This window comes from Mirounga angustirostris, unplaced genomic scaffold (genome assembly GCF_029215605.1).
Source record: "Mirounga angustirostris isolate CCGP_5_RB_7025 unplaced genomic scaffold, mMirAng1.0.hap1 SCAF_5, whole genome shotgun sequence".
Taxonomy (NCBI): domain Eukaryota; kingdom Metazoa; phylum Chordata; class Mammalia; order Carnivora; family Phocidae; genus Mirounga; species Mirounga angustirostris.
In genome coordinates, this window is record NW_026991713.1 from 114,622,398 (window position 1) to 114,637,324 (window position 14,927).

The following is a 14,927-nucleotide window of genomic DNA, read 5'->3' on the forward strand; positions in this document are numbered from 1 at the left end:
CCTCTCATGTGCTCTCTCTCTCATTCTCTCTCTCTCAAATAAATAAATAAATAAATAAATAAAATCTTTTAAAAAAAAAATTATAGTTGGTAATGAGTCCATTTTCAAAACTGATCAAGGATTTGAGTATGTCTTGTATGCCCAGCAGCCTAGCTTTGCTTTTGTTTTAGCATTTCTGTTCACTGTAAAAGGAATGAAGATATGGGGCGCCTGGGTGGCTCAGTTGGTTAGGTAGGTGTCTGCCTTCGGCTCAGGTCATGATCCCAGGGTCCTGGGATCGAGCCCCACATCAGGCTCCCTGTTCAGCGGGGAACCTGCTTCTCCCTCTGCCCCTCCCCCTGCTTGTGCTGGCTCTCTCCCTCTCTGTCAAATAAATAAATAAAATCTTGAAAAGAAAGAAATGAAGGTATTTATTATAAACTCTTTTTAAATTAGCAGACCCCAAATCAGGTCAAATCAGGAACTCCATACCGAACTCCAAAGAGAGTGAGGAGAGGGGCAGCCCCCGTGGATGATGGGCGGATTCTTGGGACCCCGGACTACCTCGCACCTGAGCTGTTATTGGGCAGAGCCCATGGTAAGGCTTCCATGTCTTGAGTTTCTGAAGTGTTCTCTAGCACTACATTTTCTTTTGAGGTAAAATTGTTCTAAATTTCTTTGGTATTTGAATTGCCTAGAGTAAGAGAAAAGGAACTCATGTGACACTCTTTTCTTGTAAATATGGCATTTCTTACGGTAAAAGAAGACATGCAGCCATTTGATCTTTGCCTTCCCATTCAGTCTCCGGGACCCAGGCAAGTCCTACCACCCACCCGCTCTGTCATCTTAGTTCAGAAAGTCTCCTCAGGTCTGTTCCAGCTTTGGCTCAGGAATGCAGAGTTGAGCCAAAACTTCTGTTCAGTCTGTAGCAGCGCACTCCTGGTTAGAGCTTGCCCTCAGAAACTTAGAAGACCCTCACCACAAGGGTCAAGCCAGAGAGGAGCCATCTTCGGGATGCAACAGAGGAAGACCAGGGGGACATTTTTACTTAGCGTCTTTTTTCCCCTTCCTCTCTCTGAAGAATTTTCCCTTCCTGCCTTCTGAAATGAACTGTATTGGTTTCCTAGGGCTTCTATAATCAAATGCCACACACTGGATGGTTCCAAACAACAGGAATTTATTGTCTGACAGTTCTGGAAGCTGGAAGTCTGGAATCTAGGCGTGGACAGGACCATGCTCCCTCTGAAAGGTGTAGGGGAACGACCTTGCCCCTTCCAGCTTCTGGTGGTTTGCCTGCAACCCGTGGCTTGCAGGGCCCTCACTCAAACCAGCATGTGGTATTCTCCCTGTCTCCATGGTCACGTGGCTGTGTTTTATAAGGACACCAGTCATACTGGATTAGGGGCCCACCCTACTCCAGGGTGACCTCTGCAAGGACCATATTTGCAGATGGCATACTCAGAGGACCTCAGGGTTAAGACTTGAACATGTCTTTTCAGGGAGACATAATTCAGTCCATAATGTGATCACCTTCTTGATCTTGTCAGTTACTTCCCTATTCTTAGGGCTCCTTTGGTAATCAGCTGTCTCATCTTCACCCCCACCCACACACACACATCCCTTCTATTTTTATTTCTATGCTGCCTTTTCTCCTTAGCCTGCAAATAAGCTTCCACCCCTGTCTTTCCCCACCACCCACCTTCTCAAAGGTTGCCTCTTTCCTTTGGCTGATTATTTTTGCTCTGGCAATCTGATTTTTATCCCTACCATTTAACTGACACTTTTTTTTTTTTAATTTCTATTTGTAAGTAATCTCTACACCCAACATGGGGCTCGAACTCACAACCCTGAGATCAAGAGTCGTACACTCTACTGACAGAGCCAGCCAGGTGCCTGTAACTGGCACTTTTTTATTAACAGTCATCAATGATGTCGTTCTTGTCAGATCTACCAGCCTCTTCACAGTCTCCTTCGTCTTACCTCTGTTGCTAACTCCTTAGCTCTTCAATATATAAAGATTCTTCATGATCCTGCCGTTTCCCTTTTTTCCCTACCCCTGCTTCCTGTTAATCTCATCTCTCCCATGACTTCAGCAGTCACATCCTTGTCGATGCTTACCAAATATCTGTCTCTAATCCTGACTTTCTCTAGGCAGCATACACATGGCCAAAGTACCTACGCAGCATTGCATTGGGGATTCAAGTGCTGTGTGTCAATACAGGACGTGTCCAGCTTGCTCTTCCTCTGTTCCCTCTCTCAATCCTGCCATCTGCGTGATGACACAGACATTGTCCCTGCATTCAGGCATTTAAATCCAGTCAATTCTGTCCCTGCAGAATTTCTTCTCACCTTTTAATCTCTGCCACTATCTTCTATAAGAACCTCCTCTTTCCCTTTCATTAATTTACTAGCTCTCTTCCTGGGACATCAACTTCATCCTATTGTCTATAATCATTGCCACCACATTTTCCCTCTTAAGACATAAAGTGGTCCGTCATTCTACTTCTCCCCTTAAAAACCACATTGGCACCTTCCTACCTGCAGAATAAAATCCAGATTACTGATCATGGCATCGGAGGCTCTAAGCTCTTATACTAGCCTCGTCTCTCAAGGAATCTCTCTTTCTTTTATAAAGAACAAAAATGTGTTTGGCACACACAGTTTGGAGTCTGGGTAGTCTACAATCGAGGCACTGGCGGACTCAAAGAATCTCATTATAGGTCTTATGTTCCCATTCCACTTCTTAGACACATTATTTTCAGGTTTTCCTTATTTTGCACAAGTATTTTGCCTTAGTTGAAAAAAGCCAGAACCCAATCCTCTTCCAATCAAATTTCTTCTCATCTCATTATCAGTTCAAATGTTACCTCTTTCACAAAGCATCCATTGGCCAACTATGAAGAAGTAGTTGTTCACGTCTCTGTCACTTTTTTTTTTTTTAAGATTTTATTTATTTATTTGAGAGAGAGAAAGAGCACAAGCAGGGGCAGAAGGAGAGGGAGAAGCAGGCTCCCCACTGAGCAGGGAGCCCGATGCGGGGCTCAATCCCAGGACCCTGGGATCACGACCTGAGCTGAAGGCAGAGGCTTAACCGACTGAGCCACTCAGGCCCCCCCATCTCTGTCGCTTTATTAGAAACTGTTTAAAGCTTATGTCATTTTACCTTATTATATTTATCTCCACTGCAAAAGCTTAAGAAAATTTCTTAAGACGCGAGTCTAGGTTCCCCTTCTACCTGGCACTCCAGGAGGATTCCTTGGTAGCACTCACTAACACTGTTAATAATCTACAGTGTTGAAACACATTTCGAATTCCCCCTTATTAGTGCTCACTTCGGCAGCACATATACGAATTCCCCCTTATTAGCCAAAGCAACTAAGTTCCTCTGGGCACCTAACTGATTTTTGTACAGTGTCCATGTTGCTAAGTTACAGGTTTGTCAGCTCATTTCCTATAATATATGTTTTCTCTACTTAGGATACAGTATAAAAGTAAGCTTCACATACAAACATTTGCTTTTTAGGATCTTGCCACTATTTTAATGGGACATCTAGTTACCTCAGCTATCTAGTGATTTATTTTAAGATTTTCATTTTCTATAAAATATTTGATACACAGTTCTTAAAATAACAAATACAAAGCAATTTTTTTTTTTAAAGTAGGCTCCACACCCAGCGTGGAGCCCAGTGCAGGGCTTGAACTCACAATTTTGAGATCAAGACCTGAGCTGAGATCAGGAGTCAGACACTTAACCGACTGAGCCATCCAGGGCCCCAATACAAAGCAATTTATAATTTAAAAAGAAAAATCACTGCTTTATACCTCTTTCCCCAAATCCCAGGCCTCAAGGGCAGTCTCTGTAGCAACTTTGTTTCTTGTATTGACCTCTCTGTTTCTAAACATCATGCTGAGAACAGCTAAGACTTCTCTGAGCCCTCCATGGTCTCCCCCCCTCTACCAATTACTTAGGAACTCTGGCCAGAGTTTCCCATAGCTTCTTGTGCATATTTTTATTTCATTTTTCTTAACATTGTGTCAAAATTATCTGTTTTGTCTTGCCTGGAGTAGGTTGATTTCTCCTTGGAAAAAGCTCTCTTATTTATCTTTGTGTCCCTTGTGTCTGGCATAATATTTAGGATCTAGTTTGGTGAATGCTGTGCGGATGAACTCATGATTTTAATACAATGTACCTAACTACTCTTTTCTTACATGCAGGATTTCTGACTTCTGGTGAGTGAGCTTCTCTATAAAGTAATATGGCAAAGCAAATTAAACTGGTCAAAGTATAACTAGATCACATTGCATAAAAAAGTATTTTCCCTTTCATCTTACTTAGGAAATACAAAATGAACTGTATTCTATCTTCTGAACAGGAGGACATCCAGGGAGAATAGAATGTTCTCTATGAAAACAAATGTAGGCATGTAGCATTTTTAAAATAACTTTTAAATGTGGCAAAGAGTGAAGATACAGCCTTTTTATTGCAACCCAGAAAATAGGCTTAATAAAAAATATTAAAATTAGCACCGACAAAAGAGCTTGAATTTTCCTACCCATTTAATTCCATTATTATTAGAAAACAGAAAGACCTAACAGTATCAGTGTACAAATTACAGATGGGGGTTTCATATTAGAAAACCAATAGTGTGAAACAAGTTTGTTCTATTTCTCTGGCTAATGGTATGTATTATAATTGCTACAATTTATCATCATGTGTGATCTTATTAGACTTTGACTCAAATATATGGGTATGTGTGACATATCCATGGAGAAATCATGTCAGTTTTTGACAGGAGTACATTTTGGCTGAGCTGGGAAAAGGGTTCTAGTTTCTAACCTAAGTAAAATAATGAAGATACATATTTTTTCCTGACTTCTCTCCTACTTTTCTGTTATTTGGTTATACTATCTATTCTTTCTCAGTGCTGCTTAAAAGGTCTACTAACCAAAGTGGTTTGTATGTTTTTTTAATAGTGATTATTATAGAAATAGAAGTCTATAGACTGTTTACATTCTTTGTTCCTTACGGAAGATGGGATTATGTGGCTTGCAATGAAGAGGCACTCTAAATGCATGCGATTATTTTCCTAATGGCAGATTCTACAGTGCTTTCCTACTTGTTTTAAAATGGAATGGTGGCAGTTGCTTAACCACAATAATGAATTTTGTGAAATTGATTTTATAGCAGTTTTTTTATTAGTTTTTTTTATTCACTTGAGAGAGAGCAAGCAAGCGAGAAAGAGAGCACGAGCAGGGGAGAGGGGAAACAGGAGAGGGAGAAACAGAGTCCCTACTGAGCAGGGAGCCCGACATGGGGCTCAATCCCAGGACTCTGGGGTCATGACCTGAGCCAAAAGCAGACATTTAACTGATTGAGCCACCCAGGCGTCCCATGAAATTGATTTTAAAGAGTAATTTTCAAGCACATTTAGTACTAGACTAGAATTCCTATTTTAAATTTATAGTGAAGTTAATCATTTTTGACTAAAATTAACCTTTGCTTCAGAAATATTTTTTCGTAGCACTAACAAAACTATAAACCAGATTATAAGGTCATGTTTAAAATAATTGTTTGAAACATCTTTGTATATAGATGATGCTTCCAGTAAAGATCTTTAGAAATCAGTTTTACGTATTTATTAAGACTTACCTCCTGGGGCTCCTGGATTGCTCAGTCGTTAAGCGTCTGCCTTCAGCTCAGGTCATGATCCCAGCGTTCTGGGATCAAGCCCTGCATCAGGCTCCCTGCTCAGTGGGGAGCCTGCTTCTCCCTCTCCCACTCCCCCTGCTTGTGTTTCCTCTCTCGCTGTGTCTCTCTCTGTCAAATAAATAAATAAAATCTTTAAAAAAAAAAAAAAAGACTTACCTCTCAAGCCAGAGTTTAAGTGAATATTTTTTATTAAACTAATTTGTCCTTCTCTGTTTTTAAAAGGAGTAAGAGGACATTAAAACCCTGTAAGGCTTTCCTTTGTTAACCAGGCTGTCCTCCAATTAGTATAAATGTTGCTATTTCATCTCATACCCATGTGAGCAAGTGGAGTACAAAACCATCTAAATGTTATTGTTTCCCTCCCCCATTTGAAATTGACAAGCACTCTATTTTAGAGAGTAATCTGTAGGTTAAATGTATTTCTTCATAGTGTTTTAGGATTTAGAACAAGTAAATATCCAGAATATGAGAGGTTTTTAGTGAGTGACAAAAGAAAGATAGCTTTAACTTTTCTTTGACTAGCTGTGTTAATTGCTAATCTAAACTTCTTGGAGAATAGAAGGAAAATAATTGCCATGTTACTGAAATGAAGATAATCTGGGTTTTTGTACCTTATGGAACTAGAAGAAAGCCTTAGGAAATGAATGCCTTGACTGTGCCCAAATATCCATGTATTAACGTTTTAGTTGATGAAACATTTGCACAAAATGCTTGCAAGTTCAACTACTCCCTTTTAAATTCCAGGTCCTGCAGTAGACTGGTGGGCACTTGGAGTTTGCTTGTTTGAGTTTCTAGCAGGAATTCCTCCTTTCAATGATGAAACACCACAACAAGTATTCCAAAATATTCTGAAAAGAGGTGATTCTTTTTCTATTAAGACAGATGCATTTATCTCTGTGTATTATTTGAACAATGATTAACAAGCTATTTGTATTTGTAGATATCCCTTGGCCTGAAGGTGAAGAAAAGTTATCTGATAATGCTCAAAATGCAGTAGAGATACTTTTAACTATTGATAATGCAAAGAGAGCTGGTATGAAAGGTAAGGTTTTGTGTTAATAAACTCCTAGCTTGATTTGTTTAAGATGAATGGTAATAATGATACTAAGTTCTAGGACAATACTGTAGATAATCTGACTGCTAAATTGGTTAAAAATTTCTTCAGTTTATTTTTGCCTGCTAGATATGCATTGATATATTTGTCCTTATTCTGCATTAAAATTCAGTGCATCAGGTTGGGATACTCACTCTCTGAATTTTATTAATCTCAAACAGGTACCTTAAAGCAATCTTATCTTGTCAGTGTCTTGGGTTTTTTCAAAGCCTAATAAAGTTACTCATCAACCAATACAGGAAATTTTTTTTTTTTATCAAAACTCTCTTCTATAATTTCTTACTGCTTCATTTCTGATACCACTGTTGACTGACAAATGTATCAGGTGTCTCAAATAAGACAAATCTGGTATCTTTGTGATCCATTCAATGGTTTTTTCCAGTGCAGGGGTATATTAAACTCCAATTTTGAAACTAGAAAACTCATTAACTTTAATTTAGATTCAAATTAGGTTTAATGTCAACTGCCTTAAAATCCCTTTTCTAACAAAGTATACATAGAGACAAAGAAGCAGTTATGTCCCCAAATGCATTTCCATGTGGTCTAAGGTATTGAGAAAAATGAACTTCAGTAATATGTCACTTGTGTCAGCTTCTAGATATTCCCTCTAATAAGATCAACAATTTATTTCCTTATTTAACAAATCCTATAGAGTGACTTCTAGGTGCCAGGCAATGGGTGCTGGAGGTATCCTAGGGACGAACCAGACTAAAATCCATGTGCTGTACAACTTACTCTCTAGGGGAAAGACACAGGTAATGAGATACAGCCATAACAATGCATCTAGCAGTGAGTACTGAGAAGAAAGATAAAGCAAGTGAGTGGATACAAAGTTTGACAAGAGATTTTCTAGCTGGAGTGGTCAGGAAGACCTCTGTGAAAAGTGGGATTTGAGGAAAATCCTATGTAAAGTGAGGGTGCAGACATTTGAAAGCCCAGCTTTAAAAATTACTTTAGGAGTTCTCAACTGGGGTAATTTTGCTTCCCAAAGGACAAAATAAACAGAGATAGAACACCATTCTCACCAATGACCTCAGATTTTTGTTCGTTTGTTTAATGAACAGTTTACATAGTGAAGCAGATGACAGGAGAGGTCTTCAGTTAAAAACAGTTGTTGCAACAACTGTTTGTAGAGTTAATCTTAAACTGGCTTAGAATTCTTTTGTGAGTTCAGTTTAAATAAATAGTTATGATGAGAGAGTCATAAAGCGTCACATCACAGCCAGATACCAGTTTAAGAGTTACTGCTATAAGTAACTCTAATCCATGCTCAGACATTTATTTTGAACAATTAAGAGACAGATTCTTTTTGCTATTTTATTGTTTTCCTACCAGTCTTTTAGTTTAGGGGAAAACCAGCTTGTAGATATACTGACTTCCCAAGCCATCACTCCCAATATAGACACATAATTCTTTCCTGTCTGTGTAGTCTTCTCCCAATATTTGCCTTAAATTTGGTTGCTGGTTTTTTGAACTGCTTAATGCCTTGATTGTCACCTAATTTTTTTGCCAACGTCTTTATATTTGTCTTATAAAGTGAAGGGTTGAGGATAGGGGAGGTTGTGTCTAGCAACTAAATATCACAGTGTGATCAAAAGAACATGTTTTCGTTTTATTTTATTTATTTTTTTGTTTAAATATTTTATTTATTTATTTGTCAGATAGAGAGAGAGACAGCACAAACAGGGGGAGCAGCAGAGGGAGAAGCAGACTCCCCGCTGAGCAGGGAGCCTGATGCGGGACTCGATCCCAGGCCCCTGGGGTCATGAGCTGAGCTGAAGGCAGATGCTTAACTGACTGAGCCACCCAGGCATCCCACATGTTTTCATTTTAGTAGGTAGAAGGAATTAGGAAAGAAGGCAGGTACTGCAAATGTAGTTAAAGAGATGAGCAAAGTTGAGATCTTGTAAGTGAAGCAATAAAGACTCCAGATATATTCATGCTGCTAAAAGGGCATGTAGTCAAGATACAATCAATGAAATCAAAGAAGTCAAAGAACCATGAAGAGAATATGTCACAAATGTCATCAGTGTATGTGTTGAAATCACCATGAAGGATAAGGATGGGGCATAGGAAAGAAATTAAGGTAGTGGAGGATGATGTTTTTACCAGAGTTACCTAAGGTAATAGGTGGTGATAAGGATTGCAGAGAAAGAAACAGGTAGCAAGGACTTGGAATGAGAAGTGAAGCATTAATCATGAAGATCAGTGGTGTGGAAGCTGTGTCTGGGAGCAGGAAGCAGGCCAAGCTCTTGTCCCATCAAGTCAGGGATTGTGTGAGAAGATGGAGGCATGAGATAATATAGGCTTCTGTTAAGGAAAACCATTCATTCACTCATTTGATGAATACAGGCCAAGCACCTGTCATATGTCAACTGTTATACAAAATGACATAATGTGTGCCATTATGAAGTACATGGTTGCCCAGAGAGACAGACATTAAACACATATGTGTGAAGCAAAACAGGGCAAAATATATCTGAGATCTTCCCTTACTTCCTGTAAAACAGTACTTACTTAGGTAACAGTGTTATAATGCTCTATTTTGTTTTATATTTTTCCTAAGAGCTGAAACGTCATCCTCTCTTCAGTGATGTGGACTGGGGAAATCTGCAGCATCAAACTATGCCTTTCATACCCCAACCAGATGACGAAACAGATACATCCTATTTTGAAGCCAGAAATAATGCTCAGCACCTGACTGTATCTGGATTTAGTCTATAGCACATAAATTTCCTTTTAATCTAATCTTGGCTTATAAGCTATCATAATTATATACTCCTTCATAAGAGATTGATCTAAGGGGGAAAAAGAATCATTATGTTACTTGGATCAATGAGTTTTTAATGTATGTTACAGCTTCCACAAAGTTAAAATTCTCTCAAGAACACAGTAACTTATCTTAATTTCAGAGTTGTATATAGATCTTCAAAACTTCTTTCACTTTATTTTGTTACCGCACTTTATGAAAATTCATGCATCAATAAAACTAGAATGACACTACTCTGTTAGAAGAGGAACAAGCTTTGAGCCTAAATTTCTTTCACGTGTTGATTTCAGTCCACCATTCAGTTTGATGTTAAAATAACAAAATCATACGGTTTTATTGTAATTTATTTGGACATAATTGCCTGCAAAAGCTGAAGTCTCGAGAGCAATCATTTAAGCTTGCACTTGTGGCCTCAAAACTGCAGCTGGGAAATTCCTTCACTCAGTAGTGTAACTCCTTTAGGGAATGAGGAATAAAAAGGAGAGAGGCTTTAGCTAACCTTACTTTGAAACAGTCTTGCTTCCTTGACTACTTCTGGTGCTTTCTCTACAATACATATTTGCTTAACATTGTACTGGAGAGCTTAGGTGTGATATGCTGTAGCAATTTTAATGGCTTATTCAATTTTAATAAAACATGATGGTTTACATCTTAAAAGAATTTGTTTAAAACATGTGCAACATTACAAGAAACAACCTGATCCTTAAAAATAAATAATAACTTATTTTTGCTTAATAAATGTAACACTTCAAGTATATTATCTGTCAACATCCTTCTATTAAATATATATACACACTAAGATTCAACTTCCCTATAATAATTTGTTACCCAGTGGTAAATAGATGGGTGAGTAGTCAGAGATAAAGGAAGATGGTGACAAAGTAGGAGGACCCTAGTCTTGCCTTGTCCCATGAACAGAAGTACATAACAATGAAATCATCCTAAATACCCCAGAAATAGACCTGAGGACTAACAGAACAAACTCTACAACTAAAGGGAGAGAAGAAGCCACATCGAAGAAGGTAGGAAGTATGGAGACATGGTTTAGGAGAGAAAATGGATCCTGGTTGTTGTGGAGGGGAAGGAGCTATGGTCACAGAAAAGGGCGAGAGAGAGGAGCACACTGGATTGCACAAGGACGTTTCCCCATAGCCACCTGGCTCAGAAAACAAGAGGGGCTGAATTTCATGAGTTCTTGCAACTAGGAGGACTTAAAGCCTGGAGTTTAAAGTTCAACAGGATTGATTGGGATAGAGCCCATAGGCACTATGCTGCTCCTAGAGAGAAGGCAGACAGCTTGGAAAGGCGATCTAGAGTGCTGGGGCACATGGTGGGGAGATTACTCCCTCTTGGAGCTGCCCCTGAGAGGCAGAGTTCATGGAGACATCTCTCCAGGGACAGAGGTACCAGCTAGTGCTATTTCCCTCCCCTACCCCTCAGCATAAACGGAGCCACCTGTAGGAAGCACTGTGGCACCAATATTGGCTACCTAACTTGCTTACACCAAGCACCATTCCCCTGCACTACAGTGGAACCACCCTTCTCAGTTAGGCTTGCCTCAGTCCCACTGTGGGGGGACCTTCCCCCAGAAGACCAGCACAAAGCCCAGCCCATACCACATCTCCCAACCAGAGAGTTTTGCAGGGCCTCAGTTCCAGTGGAGGTGGTGACGGGACTCGTGTCACAAGCAGACCAAAGCACACCTAGTTAAAACTCACCACATTCAAGCCAGGTACCAAACACAGGCAAAGAGCCTTTGCAGATGACTGGCCTCAAGGACAGAGCAGTCAGAACACAACAGCAGAATGCACACAACACACACCGGAGGCACTCACTGAAGCACCAGGCTGTGGGCATTACTGTCAGGAGCACAAAACATAATTGGAACATAGACAAGAAGGCAGCGACTTAGACAAAATGAGAAGTCAGAGGAATTTACCCCAAATGAAAACAAGGTAAGGCCACAGCCAAAGATCTAAATGAAATGTAAGTAATATGCCTGTTAGAATTAAAAGCAACAGGGGGTGCCTGGGTGGCTCAGTCAGTTGGGTGTCTGCCTTTGGCTCAAGTCATGATCCCTACCTGGGATCAAGCCCCTCATCCGGCTCCCTGCTCAGCGAGGAGTCTACTCCCTCTCTCTCCTTGCTGCTCCCCCTGCTTGTACTCTCTCTGTCTCAAATAAATAAAATCTTTAATTTTTTTTTAAAGATTTTATTTATTTATTTGACAGAGACACAGCGAGAGAGGGAACACAAGCAGGGGGAGTGGGAGAGGGAGAAGCAGGCCCCCGCCGAGTAGGGAGCCCAATGTGGGGCTCGATCCCAGGACCCTGGGATCATGACCTGAGCCGAAGGCAGATGCCCAACGACTGAGCCACCCAGGCGCCCAAATAAAATCTTTTAAAAATAAAAATAAACGGGTGCCTGGGTGGCTCAGTTGGTTAAACAACTGCCTTTGGCTCAGGTCATGGTCCCGGAGTCCTGGTATCGAGTCCCACATCGGGCTCCCGGCTCAGCGGGGAGCCTGTTTCTCCCTCTGACCCTCTCCTCTCTCATGCTGTTTCTCTCTCTCTCTCTCAAATAAATAAATAAATAAAATCTTTAAAAATAAAAATAAAAAAGCAACAATCATAAGGATATCCACTGGGCTTGAGAAAATAATAAAAGACATCAGTGTGATCCTTACTGTAGAGAAAAGTTAAAAAAGAATCAGAGATGAAGAGTGCCATAAATGAGATTAGAAACATCGTTCCAGGGGCGCCTGGGTGGCTCAGTTGGTTACGTGACTGCCTTCGGCTCAGGTCATAATCCTGGAGTCCCGGGATCGAGTCCCGCATCGGTCTCCCTGCTCAGCAGGGAGTCTGCTTCTCCCTCTGACCCTCCCCTCTCTCATGCTCTCTGTCTCATTCTCTCTCTCAAATAAATAAATCTTTAAAAAAAAAAAAACATCGTTCTAGAAGGCTGGAAGAAGCAGAGGAATGAATTAATGACCTAGAAGACAAAGCAGTGGAAAGCAATGAAGCTGAACAAAAAAGAATCATGCAAATGAGAATAGAGTTGGGGAACTCAGTGACTCCACCAAATGTAATAATATTTGCATTATAGGATCCCCAGAAGAAAAAGAGAAAAGGGGGCAGAAAATATATTTGAAGAAATAATAGCTGAAAAATTCCTTAATCTGGAGAAGGAAACAGACATCCAGATCTAGGAGGCAAAGAGAACTCCCATCAAAATCAACAAAAGGAGGCCCACACCAAGAAATATTGTAATTAGCAAAAAAATCTTAAAAGCAACAAAAAAAGTCATTAACTTACAAGGAAAAACCCATAAAGCTAACAAGAGGTTTTTCAACAAAAACTTGGCAAGCCAGAAGGGAGTGGTGTGATATATTCCAAGTGCTGAATGGAAAAAATCTGCAGCCAAGAATACTCTATCCAGCAAGGCTATCATTCAGAATACAATGAGAGATAGTTTCCAGACAAACAAAAACTAAAGGAGTTTGTGGCCACTAAAACAGCCATGCAAGAAATATTAAAGGGTACTTTTTGATTGGAAAGGAGAGACCAAAAATGACAGTATAAAGGCAGGAAATATAAAAGCAATAAAAATGAATTTTTTTTTTTTTTAAGATTTTATTTATTTGAGAGAGAGCACAAGCAGGGGCAGTGGCAGAGGGAGAGGGAAAAGCAGGCTCCCCGCTGAGCAGGGAGCCAGACATGGGGCTCAATCCCAGGACCCCGGGATCATGACCTGAGCTGAAGGCAGACGCTTAACTGACTGAGCCACCCAGGTGATTTCTATACACCAATAACGAAGCAACAGAAAGAAAAATTAAGAAATCAATCTCATTTATAATTGCACCAAAGACAATAAGATACCTAGTAATAAACCTAACCAAAGAGGTGAAAGACCTGTACGCTGAAAATGATAAAACACTGATTAAATTGAAGATGACACAAAGAAATGGAAAGACATTCCATGTTCATGGATTGGAAGAACAAATATTGATAAAATGTCTACACTACCCAAAGCAATCTACACATTTATACAATCCCTATCAAAATATTAAAAGCATTTTTCACTGAGCTAAAACAAACAATCTTAAAATTTGTATGGTACTACAAAAGACCCCAAATAGCCAAAGCAATGTTGAAAAGGAAAAATAAAGTGGGAGGCATCACAATTCTGGACTTCAAGTTATATTACAATCAAAATATGTACTGGTACTGGCACAAAAATAGACACATAGATCAATGGAACAGAAGAGAAAACACAAAAATGAACCCACAACTATATGGTCAATCTCTAACAAGGCAGGAAAGTATATCCAGTGGGAAAAAGCCTCTTCAATAAATGGTGTTGGGAAATCTGGACAGCACCATGCAAAAGAATGAAACTGGACCACTTTCTTACACCATAGACAAAAATGAATTCAAAATGGAATAAAGACCTAACTGTGAGACCTGAAACTATACAAATCCTAGAAGAGAACACAAGCAGTATCCCCTTTCCTCTTTCCAGATATGTCTCCAAAGGCAAGGGAAACAAAAACAATAATAAACTAATGGGACTACATCAAAATAAAATCTGCACAGTGAAGAAACCAATCAACAAAACTAAAAGGCAACCTACCAAATGGGAAAAGATATTTGCAAATGACATATCCAATAAAGGGTTAGTATTCAAAATATATAAAGAACTGATACAACTGAATACCCAAAAAACAAATAATCCACATTAAAAATGGGCAGAAGACCTGAATAGACATTTTTCCAAAGAAGACATCCAGATGGCCAACAGACATAAAAAGATGCTCAACATCACTCATCATCAGGGAAATACAAATCAAAACTACAATGAGATACCATCTCACACCTGCCAGAATGGCTAAAATCAACAACACAAAAAACAACAGGTGTTGGTGAGGATGTGGAGAAAGGGGAACCCTCTTACACTGTTGGTGGGAATGCAATCTGGTACAACCACTCTGAAGAACAGTATAAAGGTTCCTCAAAACGTTAAAAATAGAACTATCCTATGATTCAGCAATTGCACTATTAGGTATTTACCCAAAGAATACAAAAATACTAATTCAAAGGGCTATCGCACCCCTATGTTTATGGCAGCATTATTTACAATAACCAAATTATGAAAACAGCCCAAGTGTCCACTGATTGATGAATGAAGAAAGATGTGATATTCCTCTCTCTCTCTCTCTCTCTCTCTCTCTATATATATATATATATATATATATGAGAGAGGACCATTACCCAGCCTTCTAGAATGATGTTTCTAATCTCGTTTATGGCACTCTTCATCTCTGATTCTTTTTTAACTTTTCTCTACAGTAAGAAT

At 39.6% G+C, this 14,927-nt stretch overlaps 1 protein-coding gene across 2 annotated transcripts in view; it reads left to right on the forward strand.

Moving 5' to 3' along the window:
• The window catches only part of MASTL (microtubule associated serine/threonine kinase like), a 38,456-nt gene extending 28,109 nt beyond the window's left edge, over window positions 1-10,347 (forward strand). Inside the window, exons 9-12 of one of the 2 annotated variants that reach the window (XM_064591925.1) lie at window positions 439-577; window positions 6,434-6,547; window positions 6,630-6,731; window positions 9,370-10,347. In XM_064591925.1, the coding sequence (XP_064447995.1) occupies window positions 439-577; window positions 6,434-6,547; window positions 6,630-6,731; window positions 9,370-9,527 (513 nt within the window). In that variant the 3' untranslated portion in view covers window positions 9,528-10,347. Of the gene's footprint in view, window positions 1-435; window positions 578-6,433; window positions 6,548-6,629; window positions 6,732-9,369 lie in introns of both variants that reach the window. The other variant, XM_064591924.1, reaches the window with a different exon arrangement.
• The last annotated feature ends 4,580 nt before the right edge of the window (window positions 10,348-14,927 follow it).